A 20,396-nucleotide genomic window follows, 5' to 3' on the forward strand; every position below is an offset into this window, starting at 1 on the left:
CTGAATCTGCCGTTTTTTTTATTGTTAAACCCAACTAAAAAAAGAAAAAATTTGGAAATAATCTTAAAAAGAAGAAAAAACGATGAAGTAATACACTAATGATTATTTCCAAAATGATGGTAAGGTAAACATCTTTAAAAAAAGAAGAAAAAATCGTAAAATCTTATGAGGAAAAAACTTTTTTTTTTTAAGAAATGGCGAGAAAATTTATTGAATTTCGTTCCGGTTTTTTGGTTTTCTGATTTCCGGATAACGGGTTCTATACTGCACTTGTTCAGAAGAACAACTTGTTTAGCTGTGCATGATATAAATTATGTTGATTTAAATATAAATTATGTTGATTTATTGCAATATTATTAAAATATTTAATATATTTTTATTTATAGTTTTACTTGTTCAGAAGGAGAACTTGTTTAGCTACGCACAATGATGGAAATTAATTTGAATCGTGTAGATTATTTGCAAGTAATGTGCTAATTGATTTCAAATAATTTTTGATAAACATTTCCTTCGATTGATATATTTGTCAATAAAACTAATTTTCTTTTATAGTATGTATTTATTTTGAAATGCCATAAAGCCGGTTTTACTATTGACAATAATTTTTTTTTTTTGCATGCAAAAGGACCATTCTAATTAAACAATTTTATATTTGATTGGCATTAAGAAGTATAACCCATGCAATCTTTTTCCCTGGCAAAGATTAAAAAGAAAACCTTTCTACAATTAAGAAAAAAATTCTAATTGTTAAAAAAAATGACATCTTTTTTAAAAAAAAAGAATTTTGTTAAATATGTGCAGGTATATGTAATCAAATCTTGATACCTTTTACTAGAAAATATACACACACACAAATTAAAATGTCAAAAATCTGTAATATTGAAATTGCACTTATTTTTAAAATTCTTGTTAAAATAATAGATGGGTTGTTAGTTTAAAAATAGAACATGGCTTTATAATAAAAATAAAAACAATGATAATATTAAATTACTTCTACCTAATTTGTTATGAATCATACTTATATATTTGCATTTTTGAAATTGGAAGTAGCTTTAAATATTTTGAGGTTATATTCAAGCCTTACATTCAATGAATTTTTTTATGATTCTTTACTTCTGACTTGAGGCTCACTGTTTAAATTATTTTGTTATTAATACTTTATTTTGAACTTTCATATAATGATTCAAACTAGCAGATATTTATGAACAGATCTAACAGTTGAAGAGATTCAGAAACTGATTAAGTTATATTTACTGATTTAGTTCTATGTACAGTTATTAATTTTGTTAGACCGAAAATGGAAGGATTTAATAATATATGCCACATTATTAAGCCATTTTCAACTATTTATTAATATTTTATTCTTTATGATAATTTTTCGTTTATTTTTTATGATCAAAACTCTTCAATATTTCACCATTTTGTTGTGTTAAAAAAATTTTTTTTCTTTTATTATTAGAAAAAATATGTTATTGCACCTTTGCTTTTTTCAGGTTGGTGTAACGTCACCAAAATCTACCAGACTGCTTCCTGCAATGGAAGAAAAGGGATGCCAAAGAGTATGAATATTTGATTTTTAAACATTGCATCTAAAATTTTTAGAATATTGTTGTACCTCAAGCCATTGTTTCTTATGTGAATTGCTTAAGCCATCGTTTCTTCATTGCTAATAATATTTATGGGGAAATGACTTTATAAAATATCAAATAATTTCTTGAAAATAAGTAATTGACTTGAAAATTAATGAGATTACAATAAGTATAAAAAAATTTTAATTAATAAAATTATGTGTGTTTTACGAAGCTATTTATGATGCAAAAGAATAATGAATAGAGACCCGTGAAGATATGTACCAGTCAAAGTTAGAAAAATAGTTGTTTGATATTTTTTTCATAATTAAACTAACATTAAAAGCAGTTGCCATAAATTGCTAGAAACTACTGTATTTTTTTTGGATCTCACTACTCACTAAACTACTTAAGAACTACTTAAAAATAGCACTCTACACTACAAACTATGAAAAAGCGTAACTACAGTTTTGCTTCTTGTAGCATGCTATGTTTAATCATTGTGCATTCTTTAGTGTTATTGTCATTCATTAATGTCTATTGAACTTAGATAAATATCATCAAAGACATATACACAAGTACACATGTGAATTCTAATTTAGTAACATGACCAAACACATAGAATTTATTTTAAACATTCCCAAGTTATATTTTTGAATATAAAATTTTAAGTTCATAGTTCAGGCATTGCTTTTGTTACTTTTAGTTACATTATAATATCTGAATGTATAATAAAATAAGTCATTCTAAAATAACAAAAACAATAGTATACAGGCAAATCAGAGAAATTTGTTTATAACTAACAATAAACAATTATACTTTTATTGTTGTACTTGTTTCATACAAAATCGTTACAACATTGAACTCTTTTTCAATAAAAGATAAACGTCAGTGACTCTTATCTCATATTGTTACCCCTAATAAACTATTCTACAAGCATCAAGGAATGAGAAAATTTTTTTATTAGCAATAAATTAATGAAAATTTCAATTTTTTATTAAAAATTATTAATAAACAATATTAGTAATTATTATAATAAATTTTTTTGTCATCTGGAATATTGAAAGTCAAATATTTTTTAATGGTCCTATTCTTTAAGAAGATTGATAATATCTTGACCATTTGAAAAGCTACTATATTTAAGAAATGTATTATTGAACAAAAATTATTTTGTGTGTTTTTATTTGAATTTAGATGATCTTGTAAATTACTTAAAACTTAAGGAAAAGAAAAAAAGGGAAGAAGAAAAATGTTAAGTTTTTAGACTGAAATTCAAATTTAGTTATTTTATTTAATTGAATTTAGTTAGAATGTTAAACAGTTTAATTTTTTATTAAACTTTCATAACACTAATCAAAGCCTATTAAATGAAGTTTCTAAACTAATAACTTTAAAAAATAGTCTCATTAAAAAAAATGTTATTTTAAATTTTTACTTTTCATTTAAGGTTGCTGTAGCCGATCATTATGGTGTTGTTCATTGTTTTGGAACTAAGAAAGGTGATATTCAGGTAAAAAAAAAATCACCTAATTTATGCTCTGAATACTTACTCATTTTATTATACTCACAGTCTCACTCTTCATCATACCACAGAACTAATGCAATCTCTGAAAATTTATATCTCTATTCTATAAATATTTATCTGAGCAATGGAGAATTAAGGGTAATATTCCAATATGCAATCTAAGAGTGTAATGGACATTTTAAGAGATTTTTTTAAAATTATTTTTAATAATTAAATTAATCTAAGAATGGGAATGATTGCTGTTTTACTCTATACTGATGTTTCTTTTAAGGTTAAGTGCCACTGCCTGGCATACCCAACACTGATGCTTTTTTAATAATATACTATAACAAGTAAAGTAAGAGGTAGATTGCCTATTGGGACAATGCTGAATTAAGGTTTACATCAGCAATTTTAAACCTCTTGAAGATAACCATTTCATAAAATTATATAATTTTCCTTATAATAGTAAAGTGAGATAACTGAAAACTAAATAACATAGAAGTTGACTTTCATAGAATTTTGGAAATTTTTTTTGGCTTCTATTTAAATTATATGCATTAATATAAATTTTATGCATTAAAAAATAAGTATTTTTTTAAATCCAATTTTAAATGAATATGTAAGTAGAATTGGTATTAAACATGATAGTTAACAAACTTAAAATCTTATAATAAGACTTGCTTACATTTTTTAAAAAGTTATTTTGAAATTTCTTTATAATGTTACAAACTTAACACATGACTTAAATTCATTTACATTATTAACCTTTTTTTTTTTTTGAATTGGTAAAGTAAAAGAAAACTCTAAATGATTAAATATCACAATCTTTTGACCAAATTTGAAATCATATTTTTGTACTCAACTTTAGTTTTTCCAAAACATTAATTGCTTACTCAAAACTGAACCTCCAAATTATTAATTATTCCAAAGAAAAATCAAGTCTAATTGTTACAAAAATGAAATTGCCTTAAATCACTCAATCATATTAAACTAATAGTGTAACTAAATTAATTTTATTTCTTTAGCCCTTCGTAACTATGTCCAGATATATGTGGTTGTTTAATTCGCCTTTCACTGCCCACAATATCACTTATGAAATGAGCCTGTCTTAATCTGGAGATCCAAGATCAATGGATGTGATCTCAATACAGATGAGTGACAAAATAATGCAAACACTTAACTAACTATGTAAACAATCTTCATTTTAATAGAAAATGTTTTGAAGATTTTGCATGGTAAATCTGTTAGCATAATTTAAAGGATACTGTTTGAAGCTTTTTGAAATGTCATTTTGATCCACCCGAAATTCAAATCAACCAAAAGGAGGAGAGGAAGTTAATAACTTCCTTTTAAGTTTAATACCAGCTATTTTGAAATCATTCTATTGGATTGTGATATTTATATAAGAATGCTGTTAGAATTATGGGGGTTTAAAACAGGGAAAGAAGCTTTAAACTTCCTACGCTCATTTTGGTTGATGTGAATTTTGCATGGGTAAAAAGAACATCATTTCTGAAAGCTTCAGGCATTATCTATGAAATTGTGCCAACAGTTTTGCCATGTAAAATATTTTTTGATAAAAGAAAGATTGTTCCCATGGAGTAAGTATAGAAATGTTTGTATTATTTTGTGATTCATCTGTAAGGTACTCTTATGTTACATCTCGTATTAATATGTGTACATATTTTTTAGTGCAGATAGACTCAGAGTTTGGAGAACCACTTCTTCCTCCATCCGCCGGTCCTAAAGGGGTTAAATTTATTAATCCAGCTATTTAATATCTTTAAAACTAAGAATGTTTGTTCCAAACCTTGAACTGAAAAATTATTGCTCGATCATGAAATCACATGATCTTGGTGATTAATTGCAATTGTGAAAGTATACAGCTTGACACTGTTCCAACTATTTATAATATGTTTTCCTACTTTATGTATAATTGAGCAATTTTTGCATCACAGCTGAGAGGAATATAAGTACAGTGAAACTTCCAGGAAAGACCACCTCTATGTAGCGACCACTTTTGGGTGGCATGGAATTTTTTCCATTGATTTGGTTTTAAAGAAAAACTTTAGGAGGGACCAAAACGTCTCCCAGCAACTGGGTAGACATATGCAGAGATGCCAACTTGCTCCGGACAGCGAAGTAATATTTTCGAGTGGTAGTTTATTAATTGTGATTTTTGGTTTAATAAATTTAATTTAGTAGATTTTTATCCACCAATATTTCTAAATAATTCGAAGACTTATATAATTCGCCACTTAGCTGTATTTAATTCATGCTAATCTTTTAAAAAAGTAAAAAAAAATTTGTCAAATATTTTCAAGTTTTAATTGTATTTATTTACCGTTTTTTAAATTATTTTTGCTTGTCTGGAGCAGTTGGCATCTCTGCATATGCACTAAATGCTAAAAAGGTCAAATAAAGAAACTCGAAATAAAAAAAATCGAAGCAAAAATGTTTACAAAACAAATAAATAGATTAAAATGTATTTAAAATATTTGTGTGGGGCTCTTGTTTAGAGAGCTCTTTTAGACAATATAACCTCATCTTATTACCTTATGTTGCAGTGAGGGATCACTAAAGAGGATGCTATCAATGATTTACTTTTAGAGTTGAAAATTTAATTAGAAAAAAAAAGTTATTTTAGTAAAAACAAGCATCTTAAACAGACAAACCTCCTCTCATCTTTTAAAGCTAACTATTTTTTATGATATGAAATAAAATGCAAACTTAAACGAAAAACAGAATTGTTTATTTATTTTAATAGTTGTACTGCACTAAGTACTGTGAACTATACTAAGTTTAACTGTACTACAATAAGTTTCAAAGAATCTTGATAATATTTTGTATGGTGTAGAGTTTAAATCTTAGATAACTTTTGCAAAATTTTCTATTTTCTTAGAAGAAAACTTCCACCTTCTGATCCAAAATATTTTTTTAAAATTTTCCAGACATTTTTCAAAACTTTACCTGGTCCTAAAATCATGAGACTTGAACTTGGTGGTGCAATTGGCACTATAAGAGATAAAGTATTTGTTGCTGCAGGAGGAGAAGTAAAGGGTTATACACGCAAAGGAAAACAGTTTCTGAAGTTTGATACTAATATGACTGAAGCAATCAAATCTATGTAAGTATGCATGTCTTAGTTCCATATCTGAAGTTTTTTGAAGATAAAATAATTTCCTGGCCGATCACTTGTCTAGTGGTTACTGTACTGGACTACCGGTTCAGTGGTTGTAGGTTTGGATCCCACCGTAGGCATGGATGTAACTTTCTCTCTCTCTCTCTCTCTGTGTGTTCTATGTGATTGTGTGAATGCAACCTGCCCTATAAACGGGTTTGTTGTTGTATGATGTGGGCGATGCTATTCCCCTGCCATAGCTTGGCCACAGGTGGCCACTGGGTAATGATAAGAGAGTGGCAAATCTGGCATTTTTGAGGTCAATGGGAAGCAGACCCAAGTGCCCATCAATGAAGAAAAAAGTATACTGTTTTTTAGACACACATTACTGGTCATTAATTTAAAATAATTCCACTTAGAAAAATTTAATCATCAAACGCATGCAAAATAAGATATTTCAATGGAAATGCTAAAATAGCTGTTACTATCATACTGTTTCCTCTCATTTCTGTATTATTAAATATAAAATAAAAAGGCTAAAAATATTTCGTATGTTAGGGTCAAAGGGCCTTAAAAAAGTAAAAATATCTTATCGGTTTATAAACGAATGTTTAGGAGCAGAGTTTTGAAGATTGCATTGTATAATGCAAAATAGACATAATATTAAGTGAATAATTTCGATTAATAGCATCATAAATATAAATATTACAAACGGAAATCATGTGTGGGCGGTGATATTTGAATAATATTAAAAAAATTCAAAAGTTTGATCAAAGCTAATAAATTAAATGCTCTGAGTGTGAGGGGATGCGAGCGCTATTAAAGAGGGTAATCTTGGTTAAGAAAAGGTTTTATTCAAAATTCTGTTGTGTTTTAAATTATGGAAGGAAATATGCGTTCTTGATTGAATAAATTTATATATTCAGTGAAGATTTTATCAATTTGTCAATTTTATGGAAGAACTGAAAAAACAAAGCGCAAAAAAAAAAAAANAAAAAAAAAAAAAAAAAAAAAAAAAAAAAAAAAAAAAAAAAAAAAATGTGGTTATATTGAAATAATTGAGTGATAGTGTATAAGCCTGTTGCTTAGGTATCATCCATCTTGCTTATTTTTCATTTTTTTGCTAAATTGATGAAAAGGGTATGAAAAAGAAAAGAAAAATGTCTAAAAAACTTGTGGAGCAATTTTATTTTTGCATGTTATTATTATTATTTTTTTTAGTTTGTTTTATTTAGTTACCTAAAATGTTATAGTATATGGTTTTATTTCAAGAATAGTATTTATATCTTATTTCTGTAACCACTTAACACAACTTAAATGATCTTAATATGAAATTCTTAAAAATTATGATATTAAAAAAATTAATCCTTATAAAAAATTTTATCAGATATATAGATAATTTTTCATAAAATTATTTATTCAAAATCATTGAGCGGTTTAAACTTTCAAAATATTTTCTAGAAGTTTAAATTGACAGTAATTTAAGGGAGAAATCTATAGTATATTTTGTATTTATTGTATGGATAGAATAAGTTTTTATCTATTTCAAATAGTATTTTTAAAAGCAAAATTTTCCTTACTTGCAGATTCATATATTCTGAGATTAGAATTCACAGATATGAATATTCTAACTCTTAATATTTTCACCAAATTTACTTTATTTAAAAAAAAAAAAATGTAATAAATGAAGTTTTCATCATGCGTCATTAAAGAATTTTTTTATATAATTTTTATTTAATAAATGATAAACTCAAACTTTATATTCATTTACATATCAGTTAGGCGTTTTTATATCTTTCATTCGTAAATCATTCTTTAGGTGATAAACATTGAAAGATTGATTTTTGAATGAAACTCCTGAAAATGTCTAACAAAAGCCTTAAACATAGACATTCAGTGCAGTGCCTGATTCTCGGAAGTAAGTACACGCATTTGAAAATTGGCTTATTTCTGACTTACAGATTTGTCAGTTCTTGAATTTGTTATCCATTGCACTGTCAGTCTATGACGCAACTTATTTTTTTCTAAAAAATTAAAGCATATTTTTTTTTCTTCCCAAAATCGTCTCTCAGTATTTCCTTTTGATAGGCCAAGGAAAATTTCTAACCAAAAAGTTAAAAAGAAAAAGGATTTAAAATTTTGAAAAAAGAAAAGATTTTTAGATGAGTGTATGTGCCATGCAAAAATTTTTTTAAAGTCACTTATAGTGCATGGCCCTCTAAAATAGCTCCTAATTTATTTTGCATCGAATCTATCTCAAGTCAATTTATGTTTCAGGCATATCAGTGGAAATGATTTATTTGTATGTGGTAATTTTATCTATAACCACTACTATGAATGCCAAGATCAAAGCTATTACTTGTCAGTAGACAATATAAATGATATGATATGCCTTGATATGGACAAAGTTGGTACCATAGTTCCCATCCTTGCTTGTCAAGACAGAGTTTTGCGAGTTTTAAAGGTAAATTACTTTCTTTTTCATTCACTGGAAAATAAAAATATATATATAGGGGAAATTTCCTGTATATATAGGGGAAATATCCGGATTGGGGAAATTTCCAGAGCCATTTAAATTGCTTTCTTATACAGGGTGTCTCAGTTAAGCGTTTCAGAACTTCTAAGAGGGGTAGGGGGCATCCTGACGACTCGAAATCATATAGCAATGTGGGGTCGGAAATGCTTTCCTGAAGCGGTGACATACACAGAAGCACCATAAAGGAAAGAGACCGTAAGTAAAAAATCGCTTTAATAATACATTGAAAAAAATATATGGTACATGGGCCAAAGTAAGTGTTCAAAGTTTCTGCCACCGGCTACAATGTACACCTCACATCTCCGGCGCACGGACATTCGAACATTCTGCAATACTCCAGGCATANAAAAGCAATACCACATATATATAAAAGTAACAAAACATCATAAAAGCAATACCACACCGAGAAGGCCATATAATTTTTTCAATGTATTATTAAAGCGATTTTTCATTTACGGTTTCTTTCCTTTATGGTGCTTCTGTGTACGTCACCGCTTCAGGACAGCATTTCCGACCCCACATTGCTATATGATTTCGAGTCGTCAGGATGCCCCCTACCCCTCTTAGAAGTTCTGAAACGCTTAACTGAGACAACCTGTAGATAGTTGTAATGTTGTTTTCTAATAGATATTAAAATTCTTTAATATTAAACTTTTTTAGTTTTTATTAATAAAGTTATTTTTGCTTAAGTTATTCCTGAAACATTTTTTTTCTCAATGACTTATTCAAAATTTTAGAAACTTTGTGAAAATGTTTTAGATATTTTCTCGAATAGTTTTAAAAACAAATTTAAATTTTTAATTCTTTTTCACAAGATGGTGTCATGTTTAAACTTTAAGAAGAAAAAACTATAATCTTTGGTTTTACATAGGTTAATATTAAATTTTTTTAAGCATGATTTAAAAACAAAGAAAAAAAATTCTAATTCATTAATTGTAGTGGAATAAACAAATACATATTAAATTAGTGGCAGTTGTAAACAAATATTAAATTAGTGGTAGTTGTAAATAAATATTAAATTAGTGGTAGTAGAACAAAAAAAAGTAGTAAAAAAGTTTAGGAAATTTTAAAATTTATGCCAATTTTTCAGTTTTATGGTAATATATTTTTATTTTTAAAAAAGAAGTCTTTAAATAATAACACAAAAAATAGCAAACATAAAATTTTTTTACATTTCGTTTGTATATTGCAGCTATGTATACCTGTTTTTCAAGATATTATTTTAGTTATATTATGATATCTAAAGAAAATCATTTTACCAGAAATTATCTTTAAGACTCTCATGATAAATAATAAGTTATTTTAATCACTATTTTGGGTGAAAAATTAGCAACTTTCTTTAATCTTCAATTTAATAATACTTTTTATGAAATGTAGGAATCTAATTGTCTTTATGAAGTAGAGGTACCTGGACCACCTTCTACATTAGCCCTTTTTCAAAATGATGGAGGTTTGTTTGATTTCTTTTTATTTCTTGAATATTAATTATTATGTTTAGCTCAAGATACATTCAGGTATGCAAACTAATTTGAATTTTCCATAATTTCCATGTATTTTTGATCAATTATAAAAATGTAACGAATATTTTTTAAGATTGGAAAAGTACAATATTTTTAATTTTTACTTTTTTTAATTGTCTTTTTTATTTTTCGGTATATAATTTTCTTTAAATAAACAAATAATACCAGGAAGACTATAAAGTTTTTTTAAGAGTCAGTTTTATTTAAAAAAAATGTGACTGTTAAATGAAAAAGGTTGTATTGTAAATAATTCACATACTGGAAATTTTTACTTTTTCTTAGGTATGTAATAAAAAGCTGAATGGGCTGTCTTGTAATTTAAATGATACTCTGCCCTATATATTACTTAAACTTAAAATAAAATGGAGATTAAAATAATAAAACACTTGAGTTAACATGAAAACATAGATAACTATTATTTCATAAAAAGGTAAAAATTAAATAAATAAAATATCACTGTCTCTTATTCTTTTTAAAAGTACACACTAATGAAAAAGATTGTTAGATAATTTCAATTAAAAATGAATTCTTATGCCTTATTAATTTAACATTCATTAATGTTCTTTCTGGTTTCAAATAACCGCATACTTATTTCTTTCATTACAAGAAATTTACTTTTCTTAGGTGACACTGGTGAAGATTTATTGTATGGAACAACAGATGGTAAAATTGGACTCGTTTCAATTGGCAGGTAAATTTTAAATGCCTATTCATTCATTTTAGACTTTTATGGCCCTATGGGATGCTACCAAAGTTATGAGAAGTGAAGATAAAACTAAGTTTATGCTGGCTAGCACCATTGTGTGCAATCACTCAAGATTGGCAATTATACCTTTAGTGAAGTTATCCAGTTTAAGTACCTGATGAGCACACTTACTACCAATGAAAAATGAGTTAAAAGAAGAAAATGGGAGCCGCAATTTGGTGGCTAATAGATGTTACTTTGGGCTGAAGAACCAATTGAAATTAATTTATCTTCATGAGTGCTACGGCAAGTTTACATAAACCACTTATTATACCTATTATTTTGTATGGCAGTGAGACTTGGCCCCTTAATAAAGCAGAAGAATGCAGATTGCTTGCTTTTGAATGGAAAATCTTTCGGTAAAAGTATTGGGAGGGAGAAATTTAACTACACGTTGAACTATCTGGAAGAGGCAGACTGGGAAAGCCTTGGCCTGCACTAGGTAGTAGTACTGTTAAAGAAGAATTTATTTATTTTATTATTATTATTATTTTGCATAAAAATTACTAGTACTAAAACTTGCTAACATACATCTGTCATTACTTTTGCTTTAATCTATTTATTTTATTTTTAAAAGTATTGCTACTATTTAAATATTTATTTATTTTATAATTACTGCATATCTCGATTTATAAGTAGACAAAACCGGCAAAATTGTACAAAAATTGCATGGTTGTATCTGTGCACTGGTAATAAAGTCAGACATTCGTTGATCCTGATTTATTGATGCACCATAACCATTGCAATTGATATTACTAACTCTGTATCAATTTAGCCCTTTCAAAATTTATTCATACAATTTTTTAAAATCATAAGCCACAAGTTTAGGTATTCAAGAACATGATCTGTGTCAGATTCAATGATAATAATGTCATCATACAGATCCCACTCTGCAATGGATTCTACTTTATCTTCATATCTGAGTCCCACAAAAAATCATCTCCAATCCTATTCAAAAAATTGAAATTCCACACTTTTTTAAATATTTTACAATAAGTTTTGAAACCATATTTTCCTACGCATCAATATCATTTGACTCATGGTATCAATATAATAATCGACACCGGTCGACTTAGACTCTCGGCATACCAGAAATTTGTAATCTCATATTAAAAAGTACAAAATTAAATTACAGACTGGGATATATGGTATTATTATTATTAGTTTAAGTAAGAAATATAGTTAATTTTTTATTATACATCTACAATTACTTTTGCTTGTATGTATTTATTTAATTTATTTTTAGAACTGGTGCTACTCACAAATGGGAAATTCCAAACAACAAAAAGAATGGAGGTATTTTATTTTAAACTTTTTAATATTTTACAAATTTGCAGAGCTAGTAAATTTAANAACAAAATAAATAAATGCAAAAAAACGTGAAGAAAATTAAGAAAAACAATAAGTTTCATTTATTGCTCATAAGCTGCCAATAAACAGAACTCATTCGTTAAGTTCAAAAAGAAGATAAAACAAATAAAAATTGCAGACATATGAAAAAAAGGGAGGAAAGGAAAAATAATAGTAATAAAAAAATAACAAACAACTGGGGAAAAAATGATAAAATTTTTTTTTTAAAATTCAGAAAATATTTATTATTATTTATTGTGCAAAATGCCTATATTTCCAAAAGTTGCATTTTGTTATCATATTGACATAAAAAGTATCATTTATAGCCTTAGAATATTTTTACTTTTTTTGAAATTGGGTAAATTATCTTAAACTATCTGTAAATTATGCATATTCTGAATTGTCCTGAAAAACAAATAAAAAATATTTTAATTTTGTTTAATGTCATTGCTAATCAAAAGAATGTAAGTCTATTTCTAAGTCTATCAAAAATACATGTAATCAAACATGTGAAAATCATACTGCATGAATTGAGAAAAAAATAAAAGTGGTAACTAGTAAAGTAGAAGTAGTCAACTACAATTGTAATAAAGTAGTTGTAGAAAATGTTGTTTTTCCAACCACCTGAATATAGTTGACTAGACTGAATGAAATTACTGTACATAAATTGTACTTTTTTGTGAGTGCTGACTTTTGAAAATTACCTTATAGGTATTGTTTGTCTTGACAATTATGATATCACTGGAGATGGTATCAAGGATTTAATAGTTGGACGCAACGATGGTTTAATTGAGGTGTACGGCTATGATGAAACAGAAAATCCTGTTTTAAGATTTACTTATGTGAGTTGAAAATGGTGCTTCAAACTATATTAAAATTAGTTTGTTTTTAATTGTTGAAAATAACTTTTTTTTCTGGAGTTTATTGTATGCTTCCAAGTGGAATTATTTCATAGAAATTATCTATGATATTGAATTGATAAGGTATATTAGTTTTTTTTTCAAAGTAAACAAATGCACTTAAAAAAATTCATTTAATTCAATTGCTGTTCATAAAATATGTGAAAATGTTTTCGACTTTTTTCCTACTCCTATCATCCTTGAATGTATTTTTCATGTATTGACCTGGTTTTTTCGAAGAATTTCCCTATCAAAATTTAAAACTCTGTTCCTCATGACCTAACTGCTATATCATATTTGTCAAATATTTAGAAATCATTAATATTTTAATCTTTTGTCATTTTATCTTTTAATTGCATGTTTGTCTCTTTAATATGATCAAACCTCTGTCGTATTAAATCATTTATATTTTTACCATTCTTGTCTTTTATCCTACTGATGAACGATTACCATAGTGACATCAAAGCATGTATGTGATTTTAAATGTTGGTTTTAATTAATTTTATAAGGTTGTATTTATATTTTCTATATTTCTTGCATTATTATAATGAACATTTTTTGAACAGAGCATCATTTGGAGTAAAAGAAAAGGAGTTTTATTTGAAAAATTAATCCTACTTAGCTTTTTTAAGTGAAAATATTTTATTTTGTTTCAACCATTTCTGTTATTTAATGATTTTTTTGTTGTTGAAAAATTGATTTTTTTATGAGAAAAATATTTACATGTATATTTGATAGCATAAATTTATGATTCATTTCAGCTTATATTTTCATTTTCTAAGCATTTTATTTTTTCAGCATAAGACTCTTAGGACACATTGATAAATCAAAAATGCATGTTCTACAATCTCTCTGTGTGTGTTTTTTTAAATTTGAATTAGAGAAAGTAGCATTTGAGTTTTTTTTTTTTTTTTGTAAATTTATATATTTTTTGTAAATTCATGAATTTTAAAGTTTTTCTAACTTTCAAAGATTGCAAAATCTTTACCATTTTTAATGTTTAGTTGCATCCCAAAATTATTTCAGCTTCTCTAGATTGCAATTTATTTAACGCCATTAATTAGTAATTGATATTATTTTCTAGAAAAACAAAAGTTGAGTAAAATGAAATAAATATTTATTTGCTATATTCTGTATTCATTTGAAAATTTATTTTTAAGCTAAATCAACTGTAATTATTTTGTTTAATTATTTTCTATTATGAAATTTATACCGAACAATCACATCCTCAAAAATCTTATTCTTGCTTATTAATGCATGAGTAAACAAGTTATTTGTGTGATTTTTAAATATATATGATATATGACAACTGTATAAATTATATTTTTTTAGAATTGTGGTGAAAGTGTGACCTCTGTCAATGGTGGAGTTGTTGGAACTGCTGGTTATGATGAAATTTTAATTACCACTTATTCCGGTAAGAATTTTATAGTCTGACTTTTTTTTTTATAAAAAAATAATTATTTAAATTATTTTTAACAGAAGTGTTTCAAAGGTTTATTGTTGCGGTCAGTAAACTAACATTTTGAAACAAATTTGTGCGATAAATTGTAAATAACACAAATGTATATTATACATTTGTTCTTAAACATATGAAGATATTATATCTCTTAGTTCTCCAGTAGTGCAGTCGACAAAGGGAGTTCTCACTCTTCCGGTGGAGAGCTGGGATTGTGAGTTTGAACCTAGCAGCCAACTGAACAACCGGCACATAGCCAGGCACATGCTAAATCTGTTGTGCCTGAAAATCTTGAAGATCCAACCATATTTCTTCTTGTTGCTTACTTCATTAAAATCTTCAGAACATGTTTTAATGGTTGAACTGACCAAAAGAAAGGTTAAATATATTTAGTGTTAATCAATATGAGAAATGATTGAATTGATTGTATATTACTCGTGATAGTCGAGATTTTACTAGGTTCCTCGAACTTTTCTAAATTACTTTGTACTTAGTGTAAATTGTGAATTTTAACTTTTTTTAAAAAAAAATTCTATTGATTTTACAAAATTTAGATTAATAGAATATTGCCATAAAAGTGTGTAGTGTATTCCGATTTACTAGTATAAAATTCTAATACTAGTACAAAATTCCAATTCACTATTATATAAGACATATTAACTTAATTCTATGAAGGGGAACCTTTTCATAGATGAAGGTTGACAATGTATGTAACTGGTCTCCCCACATTGGTGACCCAGACGTGATGTGAATATGCTAACTTTGACAGAAACTCCCACTTCAATAGATAGTCCACATTGAACAGTTGACTTGCTACTTGTAACTGCAATATTGTCCACCTATCGCTGTTGCTACTCAGTCTCGATCACACACACAACGTCAGCCTGCGTACACTCGACTGCTAATGGCAACACAGGAGCGATCACGACCGGGAACTTAATACAGCTCTCACAATCAGCACTCGGAAGTATAGTGATCTTTATACAGCTCTCCCGGCTTCTTTCAAAACAGCAATGAATCAACTAGTGGTATCTGTTCATCGAATTCTATCACAGAAAAAATTCTGGTCGGGGAGTACTGTAGTGTATCTACCACTATAAAATTTGAATTCACTAGTATATAAGACATGTTAACTCGATTCTATGAGGGGGTACTTTTTCATAGATAAAGGTTGACAATGTATATAACTTCTCTCCCCACAAGTATAACTATAAATATGTTTAACAAATATGGTTTAAATAGCTTTTAAATACCATTACTCCTAATACTATCAGGCTATTTTATGTTACATAAATTGAAACATTGTTATTTTATTATTACATAGATTTCAAAAATTATGTTATGTGTAATGTTGAGCATTTTTTGAAATTTATAATTATTTTAGTTAAGAGTTTAAATTTTATTTTAGATTGATATATTGTAATACAAATTAATTAAAAATATTTTAAGAAAATATAAGCTTTCATAAATTAATGATTTATTATCATAAAAACCTAACAATTTTATATTAAAATATTTTAAAATGTTTTAAAATTTTAAATGGTTTGAATGCTATTATAAAATTTGGTCTGATTAAAAAATGCATGTTTTTTTTTAAGGGAATCATTTAACAACCAGTTTCATTACCAAAAATTCTTATTATTTCTAAATATGTAAGATTTGTAGCTTTTAATTCATTCATTAGAGTGTCATACCAGCTTGAAAAAATTATGTGGTATTTTAAACCATGGAGTGTATGACCAGTTGGGAAAGCAAAAGTTTTGTAAAATAGTTTTGGTTATAATTCTTACACTTTTCTTTCTCATACATGGATATATTTTTATTCTATATTTCCTGTAAACGATCAAAAAGTTGTAATTTTTTCTTTTTGATATTTGGTCCAGTGGCAGTAAAAATGTTAGAATTCCTAAATTTTTTTAGGTTGGATATTTGGTCTATCTTCTGAACCATCTGATAAACGTCTTGATCCAAATTATTTATTAATATCAGAGGATGCTGCTCAGAAAATTTATAAACTTAGGTATCATATATATATTTCCTTTAATATTTTAATTTTTTTTTTTACTTTTGGAATAACTCTTTTAGAATATTTTATTTAATTTTCATCACATAGCATACAGTTTATTTATTTTTATTTCATTTTTAGTGTTTTTTTAAAAAATCTTTTTTTGTTTATTTTCTTTTTGTTTTACTCTCTTGAAAGATTATGAAGGATCTTTTTATATTCTGCGCAATATGGAATAGCTTTTATATGCTCATCTAATTATGGACTTTTTCTGTTTTGAAAATTTATTAATAAATACTATTTTTGTAAACTTATGTAACTGAATAGTATTGTTTTATTCGAAGCAAAAACACATCTACATTTTTCATTCTATATTTGTATCTACATTTAGTTTTTGTTATTTTCCATCCTATTTCTGGTTCATATAATAAATAAGCTTTTTTTTTGAATTTTTGTTTATATTGTTTCATTACTTTTTCTAACTTTTCTTCTTTACATCATGTTCGTATTCTTTTTTTGTTAATTTAATTTCAATTTCAGTTTATCACTGACAGACTGTAAATTTAATGTCAATTACTTAGAAAGGTTCACTCAATAATCATGTTCATTAATTTAATTCTTAACAACTATGGATTCAATTCCTTAATGTTGTTTAATCATATTAAGTTTCATTCTACTGAACATTTTCCATACTCCCTTTTTAAAAAAAAAATGTATTTCGTAAAATTACCCATAGCATATCACTGTCGTTTTTCATGCTACATAAAAGGTATTTAATTTATAATTGAAGTGCTTAAAGAGATTTTGAAGAAAAAAAAATTGCTAGATTAAAACGAAATAGATTTACAAAAATAACTGATTGCTAACAAGGAAGTTCTTGTGTTTTTTCATAAAAACATCAGATTAAAAAAGTTTTCTTTGAACAATTTTTTAATTCGATTTATCATTATATTTTATGTACATTTATACTTATTACATTTTATATTTTATGAACAAAACTGCACTGTGCTTGTGGTTTTTGCTTTTTGCACTTTTCTTTGTGATTTTTGTATTTAATGAAACTATAAAGCTTATAATATACATACTTTACAGGATCAATTTTTGGTATTTCTATGCAGCAACAACCAAAGCACTTCACTCACTCTATTGATCCAGATGCCTTTAATAGATTCATGCACCTCAAGTACATTTACTTTTGCACCTTTTTTCAGCATAGTTTTTTTTATGCTTCTTTTATCTTTTTATTTTGAAATTAATTTTAAGTGTAATTGCATGACCCTCATGACCCTTATTATTAAGTAATAACTTAATATCTGAAAACTTCTCCACTGTTGGTTTTGCTCATTTTTAACAAAGTGTATTTTTTTTAATAAAGATTAACCTTTGCTATGTGATTAAAACTTTAAGTTAAGTGATAAAAATATGCTTTCTTCGTTGACTGATATATTGAAAAAAACTTTTTTTTGATTATCTAATTATATCTTTGTACTCATATAACTGGTTTAATTTTCAACCTTAAACCTAATTTTGGTTAAAACTGAGATAACCCCCTAAAACCAAATTGATCCAAATCGGTTGCTTTCCCTGATAAAAACCAATTTTGTGACATATTACTCAACAGGAAATATGAAAAATATTTGTTAAAATTTATAAGTTTATTTAAAAATATTGCCTATAAATTTGGATTGTTTTTTAACAAGATTTGCATTTTTATAGTTCTGTGTCTTTTCAATTTGAATAACTTAAATTTTTTTTTAAATGCACTTAAAAAAATTTTTGTGTGAAAAGAGAAAAATGATTTATTGTTTTATGTCCAATCTTGTTTTCAAGTATATAAATTATAGTTTGTAGAATAAAAACTTAACAGTAATTAAGAATATCATTAAAAATTTTCTTGTGATATCATTTAAAAGTTTAGATTTAAAAACTATACAAAAAAAAATTTTCCTTATCAAAAACTAATTTTATATTTTGGATAAAACAATTTATAGAGTATACAGAATGATTGTAAATTAACTTTACCATCATATAATCTCCCTAACTGAGATTTACAGTTTTGTTTACAGATACCAAGGCACTAAAAAATAAAGATAATTTTCTAGCCTCCGGCTTTTGCGGTTAAATTACAGTTACAAATTTTTTAAATAGCTACACTTACATTTTCTCTATAAAATGTGATATTGAATGTAAAAAAAAAAGCTGAAAGGATATTTTCAGCATGAATTGTGATGATGCCTTATGTAGACTAATAGGACAAGATGAAGTAAACAAATATCTGTGAAGTAAGATGAAGTATTCAAATATCTTTCTGTATTTTATCACCTGCATAATTTCAGTATTGAAACAGTAACACTTTTAAAATGTATAAAAAATTTTTTCCTTGATTTCAGCCTGGTGCCACCATTTTTCATTTTAAAAATGCTCTTATGTCATTTTTACTGTGAATATTATGTTATTAGTAGGAATTTTCATTTTAAAATTTTTGAATTCTGCCAGTGTAACACTGGGAATTGTATACTTGCTTTCAATACTGTTCTTAAGGGCATACCTCATAATAATTTTATGTGAAATGTTGTTCCATTTCTCTCGATTCTCAATTTCTTTTGGTCGTGGAATCCTAAAGAATCAACCTTTTTTGATGTAATCCCAAGAATAAATGAATAAAACTGTGAACATATTGATTAACTTACTCTTTATGTTCAGCAGTTTAGTTCACAGGTCTGCAGTGGCATCTTGTCTAGTTCTTAATTTGATTTTAGTGCATCTATAAATTGAAAGTGAATGTTATTGATTTGTTATGGTAACTTGGAAGACTTTGTGACCCCGACAGATTTAACTTGCACCATTCACCATTTAATACACAAGGATTCTTTCGTCAGCAGGATTCAAGCGCACTTTATTACAAACTTGGGTCCTATGTTCTACCAACCAGAATATCCCGGCTCAATTATGTAACAGTAATTAAACCTTTAATTGCTTATGAAACAAGAATAACATTACAAAAAACAGTATGTTATATAGTATTTTAATAATTTCTTAGCCTATTTCTTAGCCTAATTCTCTAAAGCCTAAATGAAAGACTTTTTTCTTTAAATTTTATAAAGGAAGGTGGCAGTGTCCAACTGATATCATTAAAATATTAACTTCAGAAGATAAGCTCGCAAGAAGGTTAAATGTTGCTTCCTTTTTTAGAGAAGAAGTGGAGGAGCTTCAGCAGCAAGTTCAGAAAGAGAGAGAAAACTATCAAATGGCTGCACAATCTGACATTGGAGGGGTTTCAGCAGTTCCTTATTTCAGCATAAACGACATGTTCCAACTCAGCCATGAAGATGCTTCCTATTTGCTAACATTAGAAGTGCAAACTCCCATCGATAATGTTCTGATCCAAGTAACCGTCATTTATTTTTCAAATGAAAGATTTAAATTTGTTTCAAGCAGGTGCTTGTTTAGCCCTTCAGCAGCCCTGGTCCAAACTTTATGGCATTTCATTATAGTTTATAAAAATCGTGTTTTGTTTAACAAAGTATACATTAAACATTGAATTTTTTTTTTATTTTGATCAGTTTTACTTTCAAAAGTTTCCTGAAAATAAATGCAATATTTTATATATTTACTTGCTTTTTGAAACAGAAGTTATAAGGTTAATTTCTGAAAGTAAAAACAAAATTTTCTAAGATTTGATATAA

General features: G+C 26.7%; 1 protein-coding gene across 5 annotated transcripts in view; it reads left to right on the plus strand.

The window, feature by feature from the left end:
• The window catches only part of LOC107449211 (BBSome complex member BBS7), a 32,480-nt gene that overhangs the window by 2,406 nt on the left and 9,678 nt on the right, over window positions 1-20,396 (plus strand). For 3 of the 5 annotated variants that reach the window (XM_043046177.2, XM_043046178.2, XM_043046179.2), the window contains exons 2-13: window positions 387-465; window positions 1,494-1,559; window positions 3,016-3,078; window positions 6,027-6,202; window positions 8,474-8,660; window positions 10,110-10,182; window positions 10,877-10,943; window positions 12,244-12,293; window positions 13,059-13,189; window positions 14,579-14,663; window positions 16,626-16,725; window positions 19,903-20,098. In XM_043046177.2, the coding sequence (XP_042902111.1) occupies window positions 427-465; window positions 1,494-1,559; window positions 3,016-3,078; window positions 6,027-6,202; window positions 8,474-8,660; window positions 10,110-10,182; window positions 10,877-10,943; window positions 12,244-12,293; window positions 13,059-13,189; window positions 14,579-14,663; window positions 16,626-16,725; window positions 19,903-20,098 (1,233 nt within the window). In that variant the 5' untranslated portion in view covers window positions 387-426. Of the gene's footprint in view, window positions 1-386; window positions 466-1,493; window positions 1,560-3,015; window positions 3,079-6,026; window positions 6,203-8,473; window positions 8,661-10,109; window positions 10,183-10,876; window positions 10,944-12,243; window positions 12,294-13,058; window positions 13,190-14,578; window positions 14,664-16,625; window positions 16,726-17,802; window positions 17,894-19,902; window positions 20,099-20,396 lie in introns of all 5 variants that reach the window. The other 2 variants (XM_043046180.2, XM_071180707.1) reach the window with 1 other exon arrangement.

This window comes from Parasteatoda tepidariorum, chromosome 5 (genome assembly GCF_043381705.1).
Source record: "Parasteatoda tepidariorum isolate YZ-2023 chromosome 5, CAS_Ptep_4.0, whole genome shotgun sequence".
In the NCBI taxonomy this organism is placed as follows: Eukaryota; Metazoa; Arthropoda; class Arachnida; order Araneae; family Theridiidae; genus Parasteatoda; species Parasteatoda tepidariorum.